General features: G+C 44.8%; 1 protein-coding gene across 1 annotated transcript in view; it reads left to right on the plus strand.

The window, feature by feature from the left end:
• Positions 1 to 26,006, plus strand: part of CHTF18 (chromosome transmission fidelity factor 18) — a 58,648-nt gene that overhangs the window by 29,404 nt on the left and 3,238 nt on the right. The window contains exons 16-20 of the mRNA XM_043979304.1: positions 4,032 to 4,256; positions 4,969 to 5,118; positions 11,671 to 11,801; positions 19,094 to 19,238; positions 23,482 to 23,619. Coding sequence (XP_043835239.1) covers positions 4,032 to 4,256; positions 4,969 to 5,118; positions 11,671 to 11,801; positions 19,094 to 19,238; positions 23,482 to 23,619 — 789 coding nt within the window. The remainder of the gene's footprint in view (positions 1 to 4,031; positions 4,257 to 4,968; positions 5,119 to 11,670; positions 11,802 to 19,093; positions 19,239 to 23,481; positions 23,620 to 26,006) is intronic.

Consider the following 26,006-nt stretch of genomic DNA (forward strand, 5'->3'; position numbering starts at 1 on the left):
GGGAGGGAGTTGTTTTTAGTCTTTGATAAACTCTTCTTCCTGGAAAGATGAGCAGGTGTTGAGCATTCTTAAGGAGCACTCACCCCATCCCACCACTGTTGCTTTGGACAGAATTACAACAGGTTTGGGGCTACTTTAGTGAATGAAAAGTGGTTATGTTCAGCTGTGGGACTCATGAGTTATTTGAGGACTACTTGAGAGGCAGTATCATATAAGAGAAAGGAGAATGACCTTGACTTCAGAAAACCTTCATACAAATCCTAGTTTCAACCCTTACTGCCTCTGAGACTTCAGACAAGTCATTTCCTCATCCTCTGAATCTCTGTGTCCTCATCTGCAAACTGGGGGACACATACATAATGGCCGCAGGGTTGTTGGAAGGAATATAAATAAATTATAGTTTGTAAATAACATTTTTAAAAGAAATTTTAAAGTGCCCTTTGATTACTCATTGTTATTATTCTGAATACCTATGGAGTTTAATAAAAGTAATCGCTAACATTTCTGTAGCACTTAACTATGTGCCCAGCACTGTGCTTGACAATTATTATTTCCCTTGATCCTCACAACAACCCTGGGTGGTGGTGGTTGTTCATTCATTTCAGGCATATCCAACTGTTCATGACCCCATTTGGGATTTTCTTGGTAATGATACTGGTTTGCCACTTCCTTCTCCAGCTTCCAGCTCACTTTACAGATGAGGAAACTGAGGCAAACAGGGTTGAGTGACTTATGCAGGGTCACACAGCTAATAAATGTCTGAGGCCAGATTTGAACTCAGGAAGATGAGTCTTCCTGATTCCAAATCTAATGCTCTACCCACTGCACCACCTAGCTGCCCCCTTCCCAACCCTGGGAGGGAGGTACTATATTTATTTATTTATTTATTTATTTATTTTGGCAATGAGGGTTAAGTGACTTGCCCAGGGTCACACAGCTAGTAAGTGTCAAGTGTCTGAGGCTGGATTTGAACTCAGGTCCTCCTGACTCCAGGGCTTTATCCACTGCACCACCTAGCTGCCCCCTGGAGGTGCTAGTCTTATCCTCATTTTACAGATGAGGAAACAAACAGGAACTAAGTGACTTGCCCAGGGTCACACAGCTAGTAAGTATCTGAGGCTGAATTTTAACTCAGGTCTTCCTGACTCCTAGTCTAGTACTCTATCCACTGTACCGCCTAGTTGCTGATTATCTCAGGCTAGCAGCATGACGGAAACATTCTTCAACCTAGCTGCCTTTGATAGACTTTTATGGAATACTTTTCTTTTTTCTTTCTTTCTTTCTTTCTTTCTTTCTTTCTTTCTTTCTTTCTTTCTTTCTTTCTTTCTTTCTTTCTTTCTTTCTTTCTTTCTTTCTTCCTTCCTTCCTTCCTTCCTTCCTTCCTTCCTTCCTTCCTTCCTTCCTTCCTTCCTTCCTTCCTTCCTTCCTTCCTTCCTTCCTTCCTTCCTTCCTTCCTTCCTTCCTTCCTTCCTTCCTTCCTTCCTTCCTTCCTTCCTTCCTTCCTTCCTTCCTTCCTTCCTTTCTTTCTTTCTTTCCTTTCTTGTGTGTATGTGAGGCAATTGGGGTTAAGTGACTTGCCCCAAATTATGACTCTGGGCAGCTAGGTGGCGCAGTGGATAGAGCACCGACCCTGGAGTCAGGAGGACCTGAGTTCAAATCCGGCCTCAGACGCTTGACACTTACTAGCTGTGTGACCCTGGGCAAGTCACTTAACCCCAATTGCCTCACTAAAAAAAAAAAGTGAATTTAGTGCAGCTTAGACCAAGCCTCCATCATCTTATACCCATCAGCAGGGTATTCTTGCTGCCCATCCAATAGTAAAGGAAGAATGGTGGAAGACAAGGTAAGCAATGACATGTGACTATATTGATGTACCTGTCAGCTATGGAAAAACAGATTAGTCTGCCTCTGAATATCCCTTTCCAGTTGCTTCATTCTTCTTGTTCTTCAGTCATTTCCAACTCCATCGTCCATGGGGTTTTCTTGGCAAAGATACTAGAGTGGTTACTATTTCCTTCTCCAGTGGATTAAGGCAAACTAAGGTTAAGTGACTTACCCAGGGTCACACAGCTGGTAAAAGTCTGAGGCCAAATTTGAACTCAGGTCCTCCCGACTCCAGGCCTGACAATCTTATCTAGCTGCCCCCATTTGTCTTACCTATAACCTTAACTGCATGCAGCTTAAATGGGCACAAGGTTATTGCAAAGAATCTAGGTTTAAGATGATAGATTCTTCTTTTATAGTGATTTTCTTTACTCCAAGAGTGACAGACCCTAAACTCTGGGCTGTTTTCAGTTGCAGGGATGGCCTGCCCTAAGCCCTGCCATACTTAGTTGCTGGATTTCCCCATGTGACCATGTACAGAACATCTATGAGACAACTAATAGCTGTGGGTCTGGGGCCTGGGCAAGGAGTGCATTTGTAAATAAGGCTGAGGGGGAGACAGCTAGGTGGCACAGTGGATAAGGCACTGGCCCTGAATTCAGAAGGACCTGAGTTCAAATCCGTCCTCAGACACTTGACATGTACTAGCTGTATGACCCTGGGCAAGTCACTTAACCCTCATTGCCCTACCAAAAAAAAAAAAGAAAGAAAAGAAAAGGTAGGGTGGGGTCAGCTGGTAGGAGGCCTTGAAAGCCAGGCCAGGAAATTCATCTTTTATCTTCTAGGCCAGTAGGTGTCAATCTTTTTTGACTACACACTCCCATCAAAAAAAATTTTTTTGGAGCATTTTTCTTTTTGAGCAAAATTTTTTTGCCCCCCCCCCCCAACATGCGTGTATTTTATATAAATAATTATATACATTATGAAGCAACACAAAAATAGACATTTAATTTTTAATTTTAATTTTTAATAGTATTTTATTTTTTCAAATTACATGGAAAAACAATTTTTAATATTCTTTTTAAAATAAGATTTTGATTTTCAAGTTTTTCTCCCTTCTTTCCCTTCTTTCCTCCCTAAGACAGTAAGCACTTTTAATATGTATAATTATGTAAAATATTAAAAACACATTTTAAAAAGATGATAAAGATGAAATAATATTTGGTCCTCATTAGGGAACAAAAGAGTTTCTTGAGCAGAAGAGTAGTATGTTCAGACCTGCACTTCAGGAAAGACACTTTGGCAGCTGTGTGAGAGATGGATTGGAGTTAGGAGAGACTTGAGACAGCATTTGATAAGCATTAAATGGGGGCCTGTTGTGGTGGTGCAGGAGAGAGGTGATAATGTCCTGAGCTAGAGCAGAGGAGACAGATACAAATGATGTTGTTGAAGGAGAAATGACAGGATTGGCAACTGATTAGATAGATGGGATGAGAGAGAATGAGGAATCAAAGATGATGCTGGGTAGTTGGAAGGATGGTGGTTCATTGTTCAGAAGACAGGTGGGTTTGGGTGGAAAGAGGCTGTAAAGACAGATTGCAGTTCATCCGTGCCTGCTTATCCTGTGGAACTCCCAAAATGAACCAGCCCATGAGGTCAAGGGCACCTGCCACGGCCCCTGGGCAATCTGAGGAGAGATGGGGAGTGATCTGGAGGACAGGGAGCAGCACCCCTGTACCTGTGCAGCTGCTGCTGGGGGCTCCCAGGTAGCAGTTAGGTCATAACAGCTCTAAGAAGCCAACTCAGCCTCAGAAACAGTGAGGCTGGGAATTTGTATAGCAGGAGGAGGGAGTCAAGTTGGGGCATGTTGAGGAATGAGGTTGTGTTGGAGATAATCCCTGTGATTAGTGGATCGTCCATGTTGTGGCCCCTCTTTGGAAGCCACTGCTCTGGGCTTGAGAAACGAGGGAGGGCTTCCAATAGGGAAGTGACGAGGTCCGAATCATGTTTGAGGAAAGTCATCTGCCAAACTTTGAAGGACAAAGACACGTCTGTTACAGTAGTCCTAGGGGAAATGATGCGTGAGAGCCTAGAACGGGAAGAGCTGAAGAGAATTGGTGTAATCTGCCTCTCCCCTTTCCACTCCCCCTGACCCCCAGCCCTTGCCCATTGGCTCAGAGGTTTTCCTTTGATCTCTTCCTTTGCAGGGCCTCTATGACAACTTCCTGAACATGAAGCTCAAAGATCCCACCTTAAACTCTGTGTGCACTGCCATGGATTGGTTGATATTTGAAGACATCTTGGACCAAACTGTACGACACGGTCAGAACTTCCAGCTCATGCGATACTTACCTTTCCTCCCCGTCGCCTTCCACCTCCTCTTTGCGGCCAACAGCATCCCTAGGATCTCCTACCCCAACAGCCAGCATGAGGCAAGTGCCAGCTCCTGGGAATGGAGGGGAGGTGAAGGGACTATTCATAACCCAAATGCATCTAAGGCATTCTTTCTCTTTTTTTTCCTAATATTAAAGTTGACATCTGTTTGATTCCAAGTCCAAGGCTCTTTCCACCAAATTTTTCTAATTATTTTAATTCTGCTGTATCCCCTAGGTAAGGGAGCACAGCTGGATGGAATCTTTCTCCTCCCCCCATCCAATACCCTATACCTTCTATCCACATAAAAAAAAAAAAAGTGGTTTATCTGCCTCTTGGCCTAGTCATAGATTCATAGGCTGAGGATGAATCAAGAAGGAGTTGGGGTTACTGGAAGTAGAGAAGAAGAATGTCCTTGGGAGCTCCAATTTCTAGAACCCTTTAGGATCTTTCCAGTGATCTCCTTCTTGGAGTGGATCCTGGCCATCCCTTTCCTGCATCCCCCTCCCCACTCCTGTCTCACAGCCAGTTTTAAGAACCAGCTTCAGAATCTCTCCCCACTATATTATGCTGACAACATAGCATTTTCCCCCATCCCTACCAAAGTGCACATTTGACCCCACCATAGGCCCTAGTGTTTTCTCAACCTGTTGTACCTTTCTCCTAGCTCTAGAGCCCCAAAGATCCTGCATGTTGGTGGGCAGTTGGGGAGGGAACCACCCCTCACAGCATGGCCTCAAAAGGGATTTTTTTTTTTTAACCAATCTCTAGGCACTGAGTAAGATGAACCAGACGCAGAACCTGATTATGTCTCTGGTATCAGGGGTGACTCCAGCCGCCCGAAGCCGTGCAGCCCCGCAGTCCCTCATCCTCGAAGCCCTCTGTCTGCTCCTGGACATCATCTCCCCTAAGCTTCGCCCTGTGAGTCCCCTTCTGGGTTTAGGGTCCATGAAGTGTATCAACCAAAGCTTGTGGGGTAGAGGTATGGTCACCCCAAATGAGCTTGGACGGTGGTAGTGAATACATTCTGATCTCCAGGGGTTAGGAAGGGTACAAAATCAAGGCTCGCCTCTTCAGACTTGGGACATAGGAACACCCTTCAGTAAGAGTTCAGGTCTCTTCCATCAATCAGAAGGTTTCTCCAAGAATAAGGGCCCTTGTTCCGCCCGTAAGACCAGGATATCATCATTTCCCTCATCATATAGAGCAAGAGGGGAACAAAGACGATAAGGAGAACCATGAACATCCCCCTATTGATTGTGTCTCCTTCTAGACCATAAGCATGTCTCAGAAACTTGAGAATTCCAACGTCTTCCACTCCATTCTTCTCCCCTCCCCATCTGTCTATGTTAGTCACAGAATCTTAGAACCATAGCATCTCAGAGCCAGAAGGGGTTATTAGAATCCTCTGCTCAAAGGTGTCAGACTCACAGTAGATGCACCAGATTAAAATGTAATTGGGAAAAGTTTTAACAAAAGAAATAAAAATACAGTACCACATAGATAATGTTAATTCGTGGTTTTCTAAATCAATATGTGGCCTCTAGGGATCCATTTTCATTTGAGTTTGACACCACTGATCATGGTCTAAACCATCTCATTTTTCAAGAAGAAGAAACTGATGCAAAGAGCCAAACTAAGAGAGAGATTGAGATTTGAGTGTGTGTGTGTGTGTGGGGGGGAAATCCTTTTAGAGAAATAATGCAGTTTCCCAAAAACTTTTCCAGGGTCTTTACACGTTGCTCCAGAAGAATGTAAGATCCTTAAGGTTGGGATAGTTTTGTTTTTGGTTTGATAGCCCTAGAATGTGATGTTTCCTTCATATAGTAGGTGCTTAATGAATGAATGTTTGTTGACTTGAATTGAATTCCATTACTAAACATGATTATGTTTAAGCTAAACTAAAACCTAAGCTAAACTAGTGCCATTAGATCTATAAAGAGTACTAGCCTAAGAAGTATTATGTATGTTTCCATTTTCCCAAAATCTCTTTTCTCTCTTATTCCTTCCTTCCGACTTCAAATAAAGGTTTTGGTGTCCACAGTGATATTCATGAAGTCCTCCTCTGTTGCCTCATCATGACACAGAGGTGATACATGGTTCTCAAAGCCTGTACCACGGGAGTACACGTTCTGTCAAGTCACCAATTCAGCAAGCATTTGTTAAGCACATACTGTGTGCAGTAATGCTGTGTAGGTGCTACCAGCACTTAATAAGCACTTACTGCATGCAGTAATAGTGTGTCAGTTCTACCATGATGGGAAGGCTTTAGATATGGTCACAGTGAAGATTGAATCTGCTGTCCAAGAACAAACCTAGTTCAGAACAGAGCAGTACTTCAGTAGACTAATCTCTAGTTGATGAATTATTTGGCTGTGGCAACCCTTGAAAAAAAATTTTTAATGGCCTATGGGCTTGCATCCAGATTTATGGTGGCACGGTGACAGACAAGGGACCAGAAGGTGGTTAGAATCTCTTTTTTTTTTTTTTAGAGCATCCATAAACAATGACTTAACTGGCTGCTAGGTGATACAATTGATAGAATGCTGGCCTTAGAATCAGGAAGAAACAAGTTCAAATACTGCCTCAGGCACTTAACTACCTCTGTGATTCTGAGCAAGTCATTTAACATCTCTTAACCTCAGTTTCCTCATCTATAAAATGGAGATAATAGTAGCACCTAATTCACAGTTATTGTGTGGATGAAATAAGTTAACATGTGGAAAGCATTTTGCCAACCTTAAAGTGCTATACAAATCCTATTATTAACTACTATGAATGTGAGATACTTGTCCAGTAATCAACAGCCTACACCAACAAAAAGACAATGTCAGTACTTTAGTGAATATTTTTTAAACCAGAAAGAAGACAAAAAGACATTTTATTTAAATGGAAGAGTAGCCCCCTTAGAGAGGCAAACAAAGGAACTGGCAGAGTTAGTTTCATTGAATATTCCCAAAGACATCAAGAAATATAATTTCAAGATCTTATCTTGCAGTGCTTATGAGTAGCATAATGAAAAAGGCCCCCATGAAAAGAATGGCAGCCTACAGGTGTTGCAGAGAATGGAAAGGGTGAAAAATTCTATGAAGAATGTAACAAGATCCCCTCAAACAGACTTTGATACTTTGTGACTTTGAGTGCAGAGGTGGGCACTGGAAAGTAACTGGAAAAATACTTTGGAAAATATGGCTATGGGGGCAGGTAGGTGGAGCAGTGGATAAAGCACCGGCCCTGGATTCAGGAGGACCTGAGTTCAAATCCGGCTTCAGACACCTGGCTCTTACTGGCTGTGTGACCCTGGGCAAGTCATTTAACTCTCATTGTCCCACCAAAAAAAAAAAAAGAAAAGAAAGAAAAGAAAATATGGCTCAGGTTTAAGAAACAAAAGTGATGGAAAGCTTATCAATTTCTCAGTAACCCCTTCCTTCTAGAGCATCAGGCCTTTCAGAAAAGAGTCAGAAGGCACCAGACACAGAGAATGCTGAATAATATCACACAAAAAATGAGCATAGGATGGTAGGCCCAGTAAAGAAGATTGGCATGCCCAAGGTCACGCATCAGAAGTGAGATTTGAACCCAGGTCCTCTGACTCCAAAACCAACATTCTTTCTACTACCTGGAATGAAATTGATCGCTTAACAGACAAGAAACAACTGACATGATAAGTCAAAATCCACTTCTACATGCAGTCAAGCTACTGACTACTTAGAACAAAGGTCAAAATAGAAGAAAGGCTAAAGATAAAAGGAAGTCACTGTGAACAATTGCAACAGCTCCAATCTGGTTTATTCAGATGAGCCACCAATGAAGAAAATCGTTGTTCAGTCATTTCAGTTGTGTCTGACTCTTCATGATCCCATTTGGGGTTTTCTTTGCAGAGATACTGGACTGGTTTGTCATTTCCTTCTCCAACTCATTTTACAGATGAGGCAAACAGGATTAAGTGACTTGCCCAGGGTCACACAGCCAGTAAGTGCGTGAGAACAGATAGGAATTCAGGAAGATGGGTCTCCCTGATTCCAAGCCTAGCATTCTATCCTTTGTGCTACCTAGCTGCCCCAGAAAATTGGGAAATGGCAAAGGTCTGCCGAGATTACCACCATTTCCATCTAAAGTTTAACTGATATAAAACAGTTCCAACAATGTCAAGTTCAAAAGAGCCTAGAAACTTACTTAAGCCACCAAATATTTCATCTCCTTGGCAAGGACAGAAAAATGACAGCCAAGGGCATCACCGATTTAGAAATACAAACTCATTTGTGAAACACTGTGGAAAAAGAAGACAGTGGGATATTCTGAGCAGTGTCTGCTCTTACAACAAAAAAGCAAAGTCTGCAGATAGCTTGGCATGGGACCCAAATGAGCCACGTCCTCCCAAGAGCATTAATGGATGAAACTGACAATAAAACAGACAGAAGAAGGTGGAACAAATCTGTCACTGTTTCTATGGTGATCTATTTCCATCATCAGCAAGAGGAACCACCACTATTTGGACCCTAGCACCTCAGACCCTGATGTGGCGTCCAATGAAGTAGAAATAGCACTGGGAAGGATGATTGGACCAGACCAAGTCCACTTTAAGGAATTCTGTCCTGGAGACCACAGAATCTTGAAGCTATTGAGAGATTGCTTTACAGGATAGCTCACGAAGAGGGGAAGATAATAAAAGATTGGGGGGGGGGGTGGGGATCTTGATGTTGATTCCCCAAAAGACAACTAAAAACACATCCTGAATTGCTCACCTATGTGTTTACCTTCTCATCTTCGGTCAAAATCTACATAACTAGCAAAGTTATCCTCAATGGAAATAGGCAAGCTTTTGCAAAGAGTTCTCCAGTTAATTAATGATCATTTGGGAATCATTGTGCCAGTCACTGCTTGGTGCTGGAGATGCAAAGATAAGAAGGAAAACTGCCCTTTTTGTCCAGGCTTTTCTCCCCATCAGGTCACGTCTTTATAGTGGCACAGCTGATTGAAAAGTGCAGAGAACACAAGATTCTATGATGTTTGTCGATTGTCAAAGGGGTGGGAAACCCATTTGAATCAGTGGAGTAAAAAGATCCACAGCCTTAAAAGGCTCTTTTCTCTAATCTGAATATATTAAGGTTGTAAAAGATGCTTTGATAAATGTAGCTAGAGATCACTTTGGTACCATCAGGAAAGGTATAAAACAAAGAGATCACCAGAGGTGTTCACCACCATCCTAGAGGACATTTTGAAGACGGAAGAGATTTCCGCCAGATGTTGAGGAGCTCCCAAGTGCTTTTATTTGAGGAGGAGGAGGATATACGAATTGTATCAACCACCACCACCCTCCAGGATGTTACAGTACTTTGTCAGGGAGATTCATGATTATTCCAAAGAGATTGGCCTAATGACCCAAATGCAGAAAACTGAAAAGAAAATGTCTGATGGCCAAACCGTATATAGCATGAAATTAAATGACTGGTCCATTGAATTATTACATTAATACATGTATTTTAGGCAAGCACTACAGATGCAGAAAGTTGGGTCCATAATTAAATAAGAAGAAAACAGGACCTGGATTACTTTTAAGAAACTTTGCAATACTTTTAATAGTATCAAGCTGTTCCCCTCTTCAAAGACCCTTCTTTTCAATACAGTTATTCTCCCTGTGATACCATATGGTTGTGAATCTTTTATTTACACATTCATCAAGATATCAGAGTTGTAGGTAGCCCAAAGGGTATTGGGAGAAAATGCATTGGAAGCTTAAGCAAGTGATAGCATATTTCTGGTATGACCTATACTCAAGTGATGATATATTATTGAAGAAATAAATTGTTCGAAAAGAGATCAGCTGGTTACATAACATGGGCAATGAAGGGATAACAGCTAGATAAATGGAGTTCTCCTTTGATGCCCCTAAAACGGAAAAGGACCTAGCGGAGAAACTTTAGTACGCAGAGTGGGGCTGCTATGGAGAATTGATGGGAGATCATGGGCAAGGATCACATGGGAGGAGAAGGAATGGACAGGTCGCCGTCTGCTCTAGTGGAGGAAATTGTGAAACCATAGAACTAAGTCTAAAACGACGAAGGTGATGGTTCTGCTATTGAATAGTATTGTGTTTGGTTCTGGGTACCATTTTTGGAAAGAGTAGACCATTAGGAGCTCATCCACTGGAGGACAACTTCATTGATGATTCATCTGGAAACCATGCTAGTAGAGGTTCGGTTGAAGTAACAGAAGAGAAGACTTTGGAGTCTGGGCACAATGGCTCTCTCCAAATATCCATTGTTTTCATATACAGGATGGATTGGCTTTGTCTTGTTTGTCCTCAGAGGGCAGAATTTAAGTCTTTTTTTTTTTTTTTTTGGCGGGGCAGTGAGGGTTAAGTGACTTGTCCAAGGTCACATAGCTAGTAAGTGTCAAGTGTCTGAGGCAGAATTTGAACTCAGGTCCTCCTGAATCCAGGGCTGGTGCTTTATCTACTGTGCCACCTAGCTGCCCCCAAGAATTTAAGTCTTAATGAATAGGAGATGCAAGAAAGGCAGTATTCAGTTCAACCTAAGGAGAACCTTCCTAACAATTGGAGCTCTCCCAGAATGGAATGGTCTGCCTTGGAAGGTAGTAAGTTCCCCATCATTAGACATCTTTAAGTGAAGCCTCAATCACCTGGTATCTTCCGTTTTTGAGATACCATGACCATCTTTTCTTACATTTCTTCAGCCTCTACAGAAGTGTTAAATCTCTAGGCTGGGCGGGCAGCAGCTGACTCTTAGTTACTGTGTGGCCATGGACAAATCACTTCATCTCTCTGAGCCTCCATTTCCTTATCTATCTAGATCAGTGGTCCTATGATACCCTTTGAAGTTTTGAGGAAAGAACAGTTGTAGATAGTCAGCTACATTATAATGGTAATAAGCCACATTTCTGTAGTGCTTTCCTCATGCCAGTCCTGTAAGTCAGGATTGATAATATTGGGGCTCGCTGTGTGACCCTGGGCAAGTCACTTAACCCTCATTGCCCCCCCTAAAAAACAAAAAAAAAATGATAATAGTGGGGCTCAGAGAGGGTGGTAGTAACTTGCCCACGGTTTGAAAGCTAATAATTGTCTGAACATATTGCTCCAGTTCATGTCTTCTCCCTCCCATTCTTTTTCTGCACCATGCTGCCTTTCATGGAAGCCTTCGTGAACCACCATCTTAGAATGTTGTTTTTTGGGGGGAATGTGGAACATAGCAAAAGGGGAATGTGGTAGTGGCCAAGGGAACACTTCTTTCTCTCCTGGACTCTAGCAAAAGGCTTGCCCCTAGGCCTCGCAGGCCAACCCAGCTAGCTGTTTGTGTACCAGTGTTTCTAGTTTGGGGAGTATTTATATTGTATGATATTCGGGTGTTTTGTCAACATGGAGGCCTCTTATGGTGATGGTGGTGATTTCCCGGGGTCCCTGGAAGCTTTTCCCCAGTGACTGAGCCCCTCTCCTTCTTGAATGTTTCTTTCCAGGTGAGCACCCAGCTGTACAGCAACAAAGAGAAACAGCAGTTGGCCAACCTCATTAATATCATGTTGGCTTATAATCTCACCTACCACCAGGAGAGGACACCTGATGGGATGTACACGTATAAGCTGGATCCGTAAGTCTCAGTAACATTAACGATGATGCTGAATAGCTCACAGTTCTGGCATCTTGTGTATGCAGCAAGGGTGGGCTCTAGACCTGTGGTTCTGTCAGTGGAGGTAAAGTGGAAAATTCCCATTAAGGCAGATCAGCAATTTCCCTGTACCTAATATTCTTAGAGAGTTACTCATTATGTACCAGAGTCAGGAATCGAACTCAGATCTTCCCAATGGAGTCATGTTGTCTCTCTCTTTAGAGAATTTACCTTTTACAAAGTTTTTCCCTCTCAAGCACCAGGCAAGTCAGGATGCTAAGCATTATTATCCCCAGTTTGTAGCTAAGGAAACAGATTCAGACATGGAATCACTTAGTAGTGGTTAGTATAGTGTTTGGCATATAGGTGTTTAATAAATGCTTATTAACTAATTGACTGACTGACTGACTGACTGGAATGACTTTGCCAATGTCACACAATAAAAAACCCAAAGAGGTCGGAAAACCCCAAGCCTTTTGAATCTTTAAGTTCAGGAAACTCGATGAACTTCTTTATTTTCACAAAGTTGAAGATAGTCACTATTTTTTTTTTCTATCTTGTGGTCATAGATTTAATTTCTGAGGGCTTCCTAACATAATGATTTGTAAGTACAATGACAGTATCTCTCACCATCTCCCAGATATACTGAGACCCAACCCTCTCGAAAGAACCGTAGAAATTATAGACTAGGGGGCAGCTAGGTGGTGCAGTGGATGAAGCACCGGCCCTGGATTCGGGAGTACCTGAGTTCAAATCTGGCCTCAGACACTTGGCACTTACTAGCTGTGTGACCCTGGGCAAGTCACTTAACCCCCATTGCCCCACAAAAAAAAAAGAAATTATAGACTGTCACAGCTGGGGTCTCGCTCAATGGCAGCCAGCAGCACTTTGGCCATTTTGGATGTTCTCCCTTTCTTTCCCCCAGCTCTGATTTCTCTGACTAGGATAGTGAGAAGTTTCTGTTCTTGTCATCAACTATGGCCCTATATGTGCAAAGCTGGATTAGCTGGGGGATAATGCTCCTTAGGCTGGGTTCCCCCTGCCCCATAGTAGGATGCTCAAGACATCAGGTTGGCATGGGTGGGAGTCGGGGAGAAAGATTTTTTATGTGTAGCGTTTGCTTCAAGAGTATTCACAAAGTATAAGTTAGTCCTGGCAAATGTACACCCCCATTAGCCTCGTGAAACTGAAATGTCTCCTTTGAAAAGAAACTTGTCCCTGAGGAAGTTTGTATCTGCTATTAGAACAAGTATCAGCATTTTTTAGATTGTTGAGCTGTGACTGATTTGACCTCGTATCCAAGTTAATAGCTGTTCCCTTGGTCTACGTTTTATCATTCCTCATGCATATCTTTGATCAACCTCTATACAGGTCCTTTGGTGTGACAGGTAAGGCTAAGAGTTCATTTCTCTAGAGAATTGACTTGATAGTATGACAGTAGTGTACCTGGATGATTGATACTCCTCAGCCGTGCATTTTAGTGCTATAAAGCATCAGATCTGTACAGGGTATCTAAAGGTCAGATGCCCAGCCTCTAAAACAGCTGACTACCAGAACTTCTCTCCTAAGGCTGGCAAGAAAGATTTTATTAAATGAGTTGTATATCTTGCCACATTCCTAGAAGGAATATTTATTGAATCCAAGCCTTAGGAACCAGTTTTTGGTTTTTTGTTTTTTTTTCTTAACCCACAGTTTTCCCCCAAATGTCATGGGGCCAAGTTTGTAACTCTACCTTGCGTTACAAAAAAGTGTGCATTGATAATCTACAAATTTACATAATTTTTTAAATCAAATTAATTTATGTAAAATGTCTTTTGTTGTTATTCAGTCGTGTACAACTCTTTGTGACCCTATTTGGGGTTTTCTTGGCAGATACTGGAATGGTTTGCCATTTCCTTTTCCAACTCATTTTACAGATGAGGAAACTGAGGCAAGCAGGGTTAAGTGACTTGGCTTGGGTCAAACAGCTAGTAAGTGTCTGAGGCCAGATTTGAGCTCAGGAAGACCAGTCTTCCTGACTTAAGGCCCGGCACTCTACCCACTGTGTTGCCTAGCTGTCCCCATCTTGGGAGTTAGATATAGCCAAAAGAAAATGGGCAGTGAATCTGGGTGAAGTAGGAAGCTATATGTGATCAGAGATCACTTAGGATATAAAGAGGAGGCTTAGGCTATATTTAAAGGAATGGGGAAAATTAACCATTAGAGAGGATGTGGTTAAAGATAGGAGAGAGTATTACATGGTAGAAAGCTCTAGACTGGGAGACCTAGACTCATGCCCCAACTCTACCTTTAACTCTCTGACCTTGGAAAAGTCATATCCTCTATCTGGGCTCCATTTTGTTCTTTGAAGAATGAATGGAGGATAGAGCCCTGGACCTGGAATCAGGAGGACCTGACTTCAAATTCGGCCTCAGACACTTAATAGTTGTATGACCCTGGACAAGTCACTTAACTCTGTTTGTGCTCTGCGCCACCCCCCTTCAAAAAAAAAAAGTATGAATGGACTCTTAGGTTTTCTTTTTCACTATATTCTATAATGGGGGTTGGGGGTCAGGAGCTGTACTGCAAAGGTTGTTTGTTTTTGACTGAACTTATGATTTCATTACTGAGGGAGCTCCCTGTGAGGATCTTTCTCTACCAATCCAAACCAGTACCTTCTTTGTAATGTAAAGTCTTCAGAGAGGGACCTGGGGCACTAAGGGGTTAAATAACTTGCCCACAGCCAAACTCTGCCAGAATATAGCAGGGCCAGGCCTTGAAGCCCCAGATCTATCTGACTCCAAGGCCAGCTTTCTATCCACTTGGCAACACTGCCTCTCTATTCCATCTTTTAAGAGTCTTTTTGGGTTTGGTTCCTGGCCCTCAGAGAAGTCATGTGAGAAACTCATTGTGCCTGTAAATTATCACATTGAGAATTTCCCAGAAACCAACGCTCAAGGGTATAGATCTTTTGCATGTTATTCTAAAAATGTGTTTTTAGAAGCCCGAGTATCTTGTCAGCATTATTGCCGGCACTCTGCCCAGGATTCAAAAGCATTTACCTAGTTCCTTCTTTTTTCATTCTTTTCTTAAAACAGTCTTTGTGCTGAAGTCGAAGTTTCTCCTTCCCATGCCCAGAGGCCTCAGGATGCTAAAAGAAGAGAGACTCGGCCATGCCCAGTCCCTGTGGGGCTCTCGCACTCATTGCTCAGCAAGGCTCATATAATAAATAATAAGCTTTTCTGCCGTGTCCTCTTGTCAGGTCGGAAGGCCAAGGACTTCTGGCACTCCATGGGTGGGGAGCAGATGGCCAGCTAAGCCCCAGCATCCCATTTATCTTCATTCACGTGGGTTTTAAACACATCTCATTGCCTCGTGCCTTCTCCCCTTGAGCTAATCTCCTTATTCCTGTACTGGATCTTTCATTCCAAAGGCTCCCTCCGTCCATCTTGCTTCTATATTTCCTACTGAAAAAGGATCCCTTTTCTTCTTCATTCCCTTCCCTCTCCCCCTCTATGACTTCCTTTCCTCCTCTTTTCTTTATACCCCTTCCCTTCGCCTCTCTCTCTCTGTTTTTCCTAGCTACTGAATTCTAATCTTCCCTCACCCTCAACATCTCTAAAAACACTCAGCTGGAAGGAACATCTGAGATCATCCAGTCCAACCCTCTGATTTTTATAAAGGGGGATACTGAGACCCAGAAGAGTGAAATGTCTTGCCTGCTGACATATATTGAGGTGATGGCAGAAGCAGGACTAGAACCCAGGACTCAACCCTCTCTATCCAGTATTCTTTCCCCTGTATCATGAACCCTTAAAAGCTCATTGCACTTTGAACCTTTTGGTTCTGCAAAGACAGAAGCAAGGTGTCATGCTAGAGAAATAGCAAAGGGGAAACAAGGTAGCTACCTCAAGGTTAGGATTCTCTGGTCTGATCTTGGATAATAGACCCTAAAATTAGATTATAGAATCTTAGTGTTGAAAGAGACCTTTGGAAGTCACCTGGTCTAACCCTCCCATTTTACAAAATGAGTAGGCAAACTAAGCTTTACCGAAGCCACATAGCAAATGTCAAGACCAGGATTTGAAGCCAGGTTTCCTGACTCCAAGTCTGACATTCTTTCAACCACATCACACTTTTCTTTCTTAAAACTCTGGAAACGTGGAAAAGCAGTGACAGTTACAGACTTAGGGGAGATGAAGCTTTTCATTTGGGCATGCTGGGCAAAGAGAGGAGAGCTATTAATAAGAAACAACCCATCCTGTTCTGCTTTTGGTATGGACAGGACACAGTCACCTCGAAAATGACTTATCCTTGCCCCGGATTCCACTAAGGGGCTTAGTGACAATTCCCACCAGAAAGGCGATTGGCTCTTGGGCCTTGGAGCTTTCCGGTTCGGAGTGGGTAGTGGGGGTGGCCCAAATCGTCATTGAACTCTAGGAATCTGCCTTCCTAAAAGTCACCTATTGAGCCTCAACCAGGGGCAGGGAAGCTCAGAGTTCTAACTCCCCCTCTCCAGTGTAGGCAGGTATCTCTGGAGCTGGCCATACATGAGCTTTGGAAGTGGAGAGAGCAGAGCTTTAGGGAATAGTGTCATTGTTTTCTCTTCCCAGTGAAGGGCTATTGGGGGTGGCAGCAGCAAAGAGCTGGGTGCAGAAGTCAGGGAGCTGATACCAGGAGCTACCGCCGCCCCATTTCTCTGGACACTGGCTGTGGAGCCACCGGCGCTAAACCCCAAATGTTCCAGGCCCGGTGCCACGAAACCCTCTTCATCACTGACTGGGGTGTGCCCCTGGCTATTGCCCTGATCCTTCTGGGCCTGATCTACCTCTGTATCTATCTTCCTGCCATCCTTCAGCATCACTCGGCTGTAGTCATGGAGACAGCCCAGAATGTCACGGAGGAACTCCCTGCTGGAGCCCTGGGATTTGCCAGGGAGTAGAGGGCACTCTGTCCCCTCCAGGCACGGGCCAGTAAGGGAGGAAGGGAGAGTGGCCTGGACCTCCATCCAGTCACAGGAGTCCATCTGGAGGATGCTCCAGCAGCCTGGGGTACAAGGTGCCCCAGACCACAGCCATGTGAGTGACTGACCCTGTTTCAGTTCCTGCTTCACCTTGGAAGTAGGGCCTGCTTGTCAGGACTGGATGGGATGCTGCATGAGCTTTCAGAGTGGTTATACAATCGGGCCTTGTTGTTTCTTCAGGCCACACTAATTGGGAATAGGCGATCATTCAGGCAGAGCAGGACTGGATTATATCTTTACAATTATATCTCTGAAAGAAGGGCTTGCTGAGCAGGTTAACAGAACAAACAGGATTGCAGGGCCCTGTCTTAAATACTTTGGATAACAAACATTTCAGATACCTAAATACCTTTGCATCCAAATGCTGAGGTCATTACTGATAAGCTTTATTTATCAAAGCAAGTCTGGCAGGGTCTCACGTGGCATCTTGTAAGCCAGCAGTTTGTATTACTGTGTAATAAAACTAAGCGGTAACTCTGATGCCTGAGTCAGTCCATACTAATAAGGTTTGACTATAGAGCTGACCCCGCTTACTCCCATTGAAGTAGAGAGGGAAGATCCAATAATATGTCCCTTTGGTTCAGTAATTCAGAAACCACCCCCTGCCCACCTCCAGATGTTTCCTTCCATAGCTGTTCATGGGTTACCCATCATGACTTGCAAATTCTAGGAAGTCAGATGCCAAAGTAAGTGTCCTCTTCCTTTTCCATCTTCCCTCCCATCCCCTCTTCCCTTTCTCCTATTTTTTGGTCCATTTTTCTGTCCCTCTCCTTTTTTTCCCTTCCTTCTCTCTCTCCTTTTTCTTTCCTTCCTCTTCTTTCCCTTTTTCTCTCCCTCTTCTTTTCCTTTCCATCTTCCTTCCCATCTTCCCTTCATTCCTTTCTTTCTCTTGTCCACCCCACTCCATTCCTGTTCCTCATCCTTCTTAGAAGACACTTCCATGTCTTTCCTCCTCTGCCCTTCACCTCTAGACCTTCACCTACCTCCCCATCTTACCCATATCTCCCCTTTTCCTGTATGTAGGATATCTATAAGTGCTGGCAAAACTGAGTAGTTTCCAAAGTGCGCTTCTGGGACACAGAAGGTACAACTGCTGTGTCTGCGGCTTCCAACATAACTTTAGTGTCTCTCCCTGAGACTGCTCGGGAAGTTCTAGGGAGAATCCAGAGGGTTGGCACCTTAACTGATTCTGGGTCTGGGCCTGGCGCTCTCCCATCTGATTCACTGCAGCCCTCAAGCTGTTTCTGGGAACGTTTGCAAAGGATCTATTTTTCAATTGCAGAGGCACCACAATGTATTATTTAGGCTGCGTGCATGTGGTTGTGTGTGCTGATGTGCAGATTTTTAAAACAGCTCATTTGTGAGCCAGCCATTGGAGTCTGCCCCCAAGTACAGAGAGAAATTTCACTCTGGGGCTTCAAACAAAATGAAGTTAAATTTTTAAAAAACTTCTTTAGTCAGAAAACAGACTTACTTTCAGAATCATACTTATACTTACTTCATTAGTGTGGGTCCTTCCTCCTTCCACTGATGCAGATCACAACCCTCCTGCGCCTTAGTATGGAGGGTCTAAAGCCAAAAGGACCCTGTGGCATCAATCTTCTGGAAATGTCAGCTTTTCTTAGAGATGAGCCTTTCTAAACTCAGCCAGCCTGGTCCTCAAACGTTAAAACTGCATGCCACGCCAGGACCTGTGCTCCAAGCCTCTCCAGCTAGGTAGCACCCACCAGAACTATCCTTCTGCTAGCATAGCCTTCAAGAACCCAGAGTCACCTCCATGCCGCGGGGTGGGCGGGGTGGGCGGGGGCATGGGAGGGAGGAACAAAGTAAAAAATTAAATAGGCCCTGCCCTCTGGAAGCTTACTTTCTTCTTGGGGGACATGATGTGTATTCAAGTAAGGAAACACAAGATAATTTGAGGAGGGAGACAATGAGCCCATGTTTCATTCTTTAGATACTTGTGTCCTCGGTGCCTAGCATGGTGCCCAGCACAAAGTAGTTAGTTACTCACCAAATGCTTATGAATTCACAGAGGAGGTGGCATGCAAATGGAGTCAAAGGGAAAAAAAAAATGTTATGAGAGGTCTGCTTGTTCAAATGACTGGAGATGTGCTGTTGAATTCAGGGGACGTTTAATCTAGCTCAGCTTCCCGTGAAGACCCCGAAAAGGGGAGAGGAAAAGCAATGGGCTGCCCCTTGTCAGAGTTGGGTCTTAATTCTGCTTTCCCCCATCTTCTCTCCCTCCCTTCCACCCTTCCTCACAAACCATCAGGAACATAGAGGATGTCTGCCGGTTCCCCGATCTCCCTGCTCGTAAACAGCTGACCTATCAGACCAAGCAGCTCATTGCTCGGGAAATTGAGCTGGAGAAGATGAGGAGAGCAGAAGCTTCCATTCAGGCTCGATACAGCGGCCAGGTGAGCAGAACCCAGCACCACAAACTCAGAGGGAGGGTGGGAGCATGGAGATGGGCATCTCCATCCAGTGCCTGCCAGGCACAGCTTCTGCATGCCCCATGGGCCTAGAATCATCTCCTTTTAGTGATTCACTTTTCTCTCTCAAGGACCACTGACCCAGGAGAGGACAGTGATGAGTGTTCACTGCCTTTCCCTTTCTGTGGCACTGACCCCTTGGAAGGAGCTCAAAAGCCTATCGCCTGACAGGCCGCCTTGTTTCATGTGCAGTTGATTTGAAATGATGCCCAGAATTTGGGCATTTTCATTTCTGTCCCTGCAGAGCCCCAACTCTGCTTTCCTGAAAGTGGCACTGGGGAAATGGTGGGAAGTGAAGCCCCCTGCCCCTACCCCCAGACCACTGGGACAGATTCAAGGACTGACCTTCAGGGAAGCTGGAGCCAAGATAGCCCAGGCCTTAAAATTATTCAGAAATAGAAAAGACTTCACAGGTCATCCAGTCTCTCCTGAAAGGCCTCTGGTAATGGGAATCCCAGCACCTCCCACCAGTTCTTATTGTCAGTATATTCCTTTTTCTTGAACCAAAGTCTCCCCCCACCACCAACTTTCTCCTGCCCCCTCCCCCCCCAACATTGGTCCTGATCCTGCTGTGTGAGGTCAAGCCTTCCCTTGTGTATATAGCAAGCACTTAATGAATGCTTGTTGACCAGCTGACACCCTGTTCTCCATGACAGCCCTTCAGAGATTGGAGGCCGCCAGCTCCTGTGTTCCCCTGACATGCTTTCCTCACCCTCCTAGCTGCCACATCTGTCAGTGACATTCCTGATGTGTAACTTCCCCAAACTGAATATAATACTTTCAGGTGTCATCTGACTGGGGCAGATAGCACATCATAATGTTGGCTTATATTGAGCCTTTGGCCCTCTCCATTCTTATCTCTCCCCGTCCTATGCCCCTCCCCCAGGCCCCTTTTAAAACCATAGCATTTCCACCTCAACCCTGCAGAGGGAATTCCAGGTAAGCAGTCTGGCTCACAAGACAGGCTTTCCCAAATACAGGAGCTTAGGAGGCAATCCTAGGTGTGAACACCTAAGGTAGATTAGAAATTACTTAGCTTATACTCCTCCCTCTATTTTTCCCCCCCCCTCTCCTTTTTAATGACTCACAGCAGAAATTTCTCCCCTGGTGCATCTAAGGCCAGGATAATTAGTCCTTCCGAGGCAGCATGAGAGCATGCTTGTCAGCAAAAACCAGCATGGGAGACTGCCAGGCTGGAGCCCTGAGGAATTTCTGTTTGCATCACGCCTTTAGGGAGACACAGGGGCCTCCTTGGACCGCTGCCTCCAGTGGTTGGCCTGGGTGGGCGGATGAGTTTAAAGCTGCCCATCCCGCATCATTGGAGATTGGAAGAGGTTAGCTGGACCAAAAGAATTGGCAAGACATTAGCCTAGAGAAGGCAGGGTTAAAAAGAATGTCTGTTGTGCCTCAGCTAAAATAAGAAACAACTTTTAAGGCTCACAAGGGTATAAGAGTAACACAGTATGGCAGCAGATAGAGCCCCCGGTTGGGAGTTGGGAAATTTGGATCCTAGTCCCAGCTCTTTTCCTGGCTAGCTTTCTGACCTCAGACAGAGCTACTTCTCTCATTGTCCATTTCCTCATTTGTAAAACTGCAGGGTTGGAATAGCATGGCCTCTCAGGTTCTTTCCAGTCCTGACTTTCTATAATTCTGTGAGCTAAACTCCTGACTGCTCTCTGCTTAATGGCACATTGATTTAACTGGCGGCTACTGTCCTCCTTAGGGAGTCATTAGTGCGCCAGAGCAGAGATGGAGCCTAGCGAGGTTGTTTTATGTTTATATTTATTGTTTTGTATCTAAGGTTAATGAAGTCAATTTTTTTAAAACACATGGTTGATATGCTTAGAGTCCCTAATGAAGACAGCTACATAAACAGCCTATTACACTAAGAATCAGCATGGGTTCAGTGCATTAATTTGCTGATCCTTGATGGGCATTAAGTAAGACCATTTGCCATGCCAGAAACATGTGATGCCTAGAATTGGGCACCATGATCGAGACAGGCACAAGTTAGTAGGGCCAGGTCGTACATCACCCTTAAGTCTTTTCTTCTGGGCTAGACATGCCCACTTCCTTCCCTAACCTAGTCCAGTTATCCTTTCCCTTGATTTACCAGATTTAGAGGTATGCCGATGAATTGGGGTCCTATCCATGTTCTTTTTGGGGCCTGGAAATACACTGTGAGCTCTATAGAAAAGCACCCCACAGTGTAGAGCCCCAGACTGGTAAGTCAGGGCAGTATGACCTTGGACAGATCTCTGCTTCTTGGGCCTGAGAGCTCACATTCATGAAGTATGGCTATTGAATAGAATTATTGGGGACGCTCTAAAAGTATATTCTTCTTAACTTAGGGGGGAAAAACCAGCAGGAAGGAGCTCTGGTGTTGATACCTCTGAGTGCCCATCAGAGTATTTCATGTCAAGGGTTCAAGACTAGGCCCCTCTTTCCCAAGATTCCCTGAGACTAATTGATTGGAAGAATAGGCTCTGTCCAGTTCCACTTCTTCCATGTGGAGGTAACACTGACCCCAAAGAATTGTTATGCAGAGGAGATCATTATTTGTGTTAGCAAATTGCTATTTGAGGCCTGAGGAAAGAAAGATCATTCCTCATTGTGGGGGCAGGGAAGAATCAGGATAGGTTCTCTGGAGGAGGTGGTACCTGAGCAGGGCCTTGAAGGATGGAGTCAAGGATTTCAGCAGAGATGGGAGGCATGGGGTGGGGGACCAGGCTGAGCAGTCTGTGCTTAAGGACCAGCAGAATGATACAAACAGCAGCAGTCTTCCAGGACTGAGCTCTGTCCAGCCATCTGTCACCAGCAGTCAGGCATGAGGGGGAGGGGGGGGGGGCAGACCATCAGGACAGCCTGAGAGGAGCTGAACTGAAAGGGACAACCACAGGCTTCTGTGAGAATTAAAAGGGGGAAACCAGAGCTTCTAGGAGGCAAGGGGACCCTGGAGGGAAGAGGGCTCATTCTCCATGCCCATTTCCTCCGACCTGACTCTTCAACAGAGAACGTTGCCTTCTCTCTCCCTCGTTTCAGCGTGCAGGAGTGGGAAAGAATGGTGAGTGTAGTCAGTGGAATGACCTGGGTTCAAATCCCAGCCCTGCCACATACTACCTTCGTAACTTGGAACAGGCCCCACCTTTTTCTGGATCTTGGATTTTTTCCAGCTATAAAAGAAGGGGATTGGGCTGGGTCTCCAGGACTACTTACTAGCTCTAAATCCTGTGTTCCAGAAGCCCTCTTTCCACTCATGGGCTTCTGTTTTGCTTTGAAGTTCCTTGGGTAGATCTTGTGTCTGCCTTTCTGATTCCTCTACATTTTTCTCTCTTGACTACAGCATTTTGGAGAACTGGAAAATATTGCATGTGACCTCCCTCTCCCAAGGAGAGTTATACCTCCTATATTATAGTGATTGAACATGTTTCATTCTGCTCTCTTTGGTGTCCTGATTTGGCTAGCCCATATGTGAGTCTCATCTTCCCTATCAGACACCAGGGTCCTGGATGGCAGGAAACCTACCTTATTTCAATTTATTGGCTCTTTTTTAGTGACGTAGTAGATAGAGGGTCGGCTTTGGAGTCAGAAAGACCTGGGTTCCAATCCTGCCTCTGATTGTGGTCATACATCCTACCTCACCCCCCACCCCCAGTTTTTAAGACTTATTACAAATTAGAGAGGTTATTGGAAATGACAGAGTCTACATTGGTGGAAGGAATTTCTTTCCTTGTCAGAAATCCTCACACCCGTGAAATCATACGTCCAGACCATCACCTCCTAAATTTTTTTGGCACCTACTGTATACAGAGGACCATTTGGTGCTAGAAGAGATATGTGTGTCTGTTTCTGTCCTTTTGGAGCTGAGTCTAATAAATAAGCATTTCTTCTATCCACTTAAGCTGAGCACACAGAAGTATTCTGAATACTTATTGGTTCATCATCAGGAAATTGAACCAGAGACCCAGCTTCAAGCCAGCAGTCTCCACCTGGTAACCTACCTGTGCATAACTTCACCCATACAAAGGCCCCCAGCTCATCAGAGTCCATAGAAGGGCCCAGGTCGTGTTTGGTGATGGTGACTTCAGAGTTGTCCGTGGAGGGAGTGCCTAAGAGTCTGTGTGTTCCTAAAATGTCCTTTGTTCCACATCTCTTCCCACTTTAACAGGCCGAGGAGGAAAGCCCTTTGGCGACAGAGAACCCACAGGCGTGCAGTGGGGAGAAAGGGCCCCCCATTGCCCCTGTCCGGAATCATGAGCAACGCCTGGAGCACATCATGAAGAGAAAAGCTATCTTTGATGAGAAGGTGAGTTTGGGAGGGGTTGGGGAGAGCCCAGTACAGGGAAAGAGCCCTACGCTTGGAGGTAGGGGATATGAGTACTCCTCCCGGTTCTGCCACTGACTTGCTGGCTGACCTGGGCTCATGTTCTTTCCCCTCTCTGGGCCTCAGTTTCTCTCTCTGTAAAAAGGGGATCATGATGTGTACTTCAGAAAGGCTATTATAAGGATAAGATTTCAAAGAATGATAATGTTTAGCATTTAGATTGTGCCTACTATGAGCTAGGCACTGCTAAGCACTTTACAAATATAATCTCATTTGATTGTCTCAACAACCCTAGGAGGTGGGTATTATTTTTATCCTCGTTTTACAAATGAGGAAACTGAGGCAGGGGTTAAGTGACTTGCCCAGGGTCACACAGCTAATCAGTGTCTGAGGCTAGATTTGAACTCGGGTTTTCCTGAATCCAGGTCCAGCACTCTGTGCACTTAGCCAACCAACTGCCTGCTGAACATCTTTACCTGGATTGTCTCGGATGCCCCATGGGCATTTCAAACTCAACATGATCATCACTGAACTTCTCTTTCCCCATATCACACACACACACACACACACACACACACACGCACACACACACACACACACACACATACACACACACCATATTTTTCCTATTTTTGTCAAGAGCATCACCACTCTTCCAGTCACACAGATTGTCCACTAAGATCATCTCTGCTCTCTCTTGACTCCCTCCCCTACCTCTTATCCACACAGTTAGGAAATCTCATCAATGCCACTTCCTCAACATCCCTCATAGTCTAGGCCATCACGATCTCTCATCTGGACTATTATAATAACATCCTAAGTGGTGTCCTGGCCTTTAATATCTCTCCTCTCCCATCCACCCTCCACTCAGACGCCAAGTTGATCCTAAAGTGCAGGCCTGGCCATGTCACTCCCCAACTCAACAAACCTCAGTTCTCCCCGTTGCCTGTAGGTGAAGAGGCAGACTCCTGACCTTTAAAACCCTTCACAAGGCCCATGACACATTTGTCTTCCTACATGATGTTCCATCTTCTTCCTCCTGACTTGGCACAGGCTGCCCCCCATACCTGGCATGCTTTCCCATACCTCTGATTCTGGAAACTCTTAATTCTCTTCAGGCTCAGCTCATAAGCCACTTTCTGTTGTTTTGTTAATATACTCCTCCCCATCTCCCCCTGCCTCTCCACCCCTATCACTGTGGGAGTTTTGTTTTTATCTGAGTTACTCTTCTCTGGACAGTTTATCCTCCCTGGTAGAATGTTGTCAGTGAGGGAAAGTACTGCATTACCTTTGTATTCGCATACAGATATGAAGCCTGAATTCTAGGCTTTGACCTTGGAACAATGGGGAGCCATTGAAGACTTTTGAGCTGGGTAGAGACACAATCACAGCTGTTTCCTTGATGTGAGGCAAGGGCTATAGAAGTGCCTTAAGCTTAAGGGGTTTCCTGGACCTACCTTTCTTGTCCAGGGGTTATTGGAAGCCTGATTTTACTCATGTCAAATACCCTGGATCCTAATCCTGCTTCAGCATAGACACCTGAGTGGAGGCCAATTGCTACAAGGACGGCCAGGCAGTGGGACAGGGACTTTGTTCAGGGGCTCTGCCCTTTTCCTTTTTTTGTTTTGTTTTGTTTTTTGTGGGGCAATGGGGGTTGAATGACTTGCCCAGGGTCACACAGCTAGTAAGTGTCAAGTGTCTGAGGAAGGATTTAAACTCAGGTCCTCCTGAATCCAGGGCCAGTGCTTTATGCACTGGGCCGCCTAGCTGCCCCTGGCTCTGCCCTTTTCCATCCTTCATCACTAGAAAAGAGCAGGGCTCCCCACTGATCCATCTACCCACAATGGAAGAATTTCTACCCTCTAGGAAAGTGGGAAGTGAGGGCTTAGTGTACTGTTACTAAGGGACTCTCTCAGCCACCATCTTTCCTTTCCTGAGGAGAGAAGCAGGGGAGAGTAGGATACCCAAGCCTTGAGTGAGCCCTGAGCCCTGAGCCAAGAACAAACAAGTGCTTCCAAAAACCTGCAAACGAACCCACAGGGCTCTTGGGGTAGCCCTGGAATTTATGGCAACTGTAAACATCCCAAAGAGCCACTGGACTAGTGGAGGGGGGTGCCCAGGGCTTGAACATGAGGGGATTTTGCAAAGTATTCCTTCTCCACCAAGAAGTGAGGGACTTCTTCCTTTTGATTTGGCAACTAGGTGGTGGTGTGGATAGAGCACCAGCCCTTGGAAGGTAGCAGGACCTGAGTTCAAATCTGGCCTCCACACTTACTAGCTGTGTGGCCCAGGGCAGGTCACTTAACCCCAGTTGCTTTAAAAAAAAAAAATGAAAAGAATGAGGTGAAAGGGTTCATACCCAATAGAAA

This window comes from Dromiciops gliroides, chromosome 1 (assembly GCF_019393635.1).
Source record: "Dromiciops gliroides isolate mDroGli1 chromosome 1, mDroGli1.pri, whole genome shotgun sequence".
In the NCBI taxonomy this organism is placed as follows: Eukaryota; Metazoa; Chordata; class Mammalia; order Microbiotheria; family Microbiotheriidae; genus Dromiciops; species Dromiciops gliroides.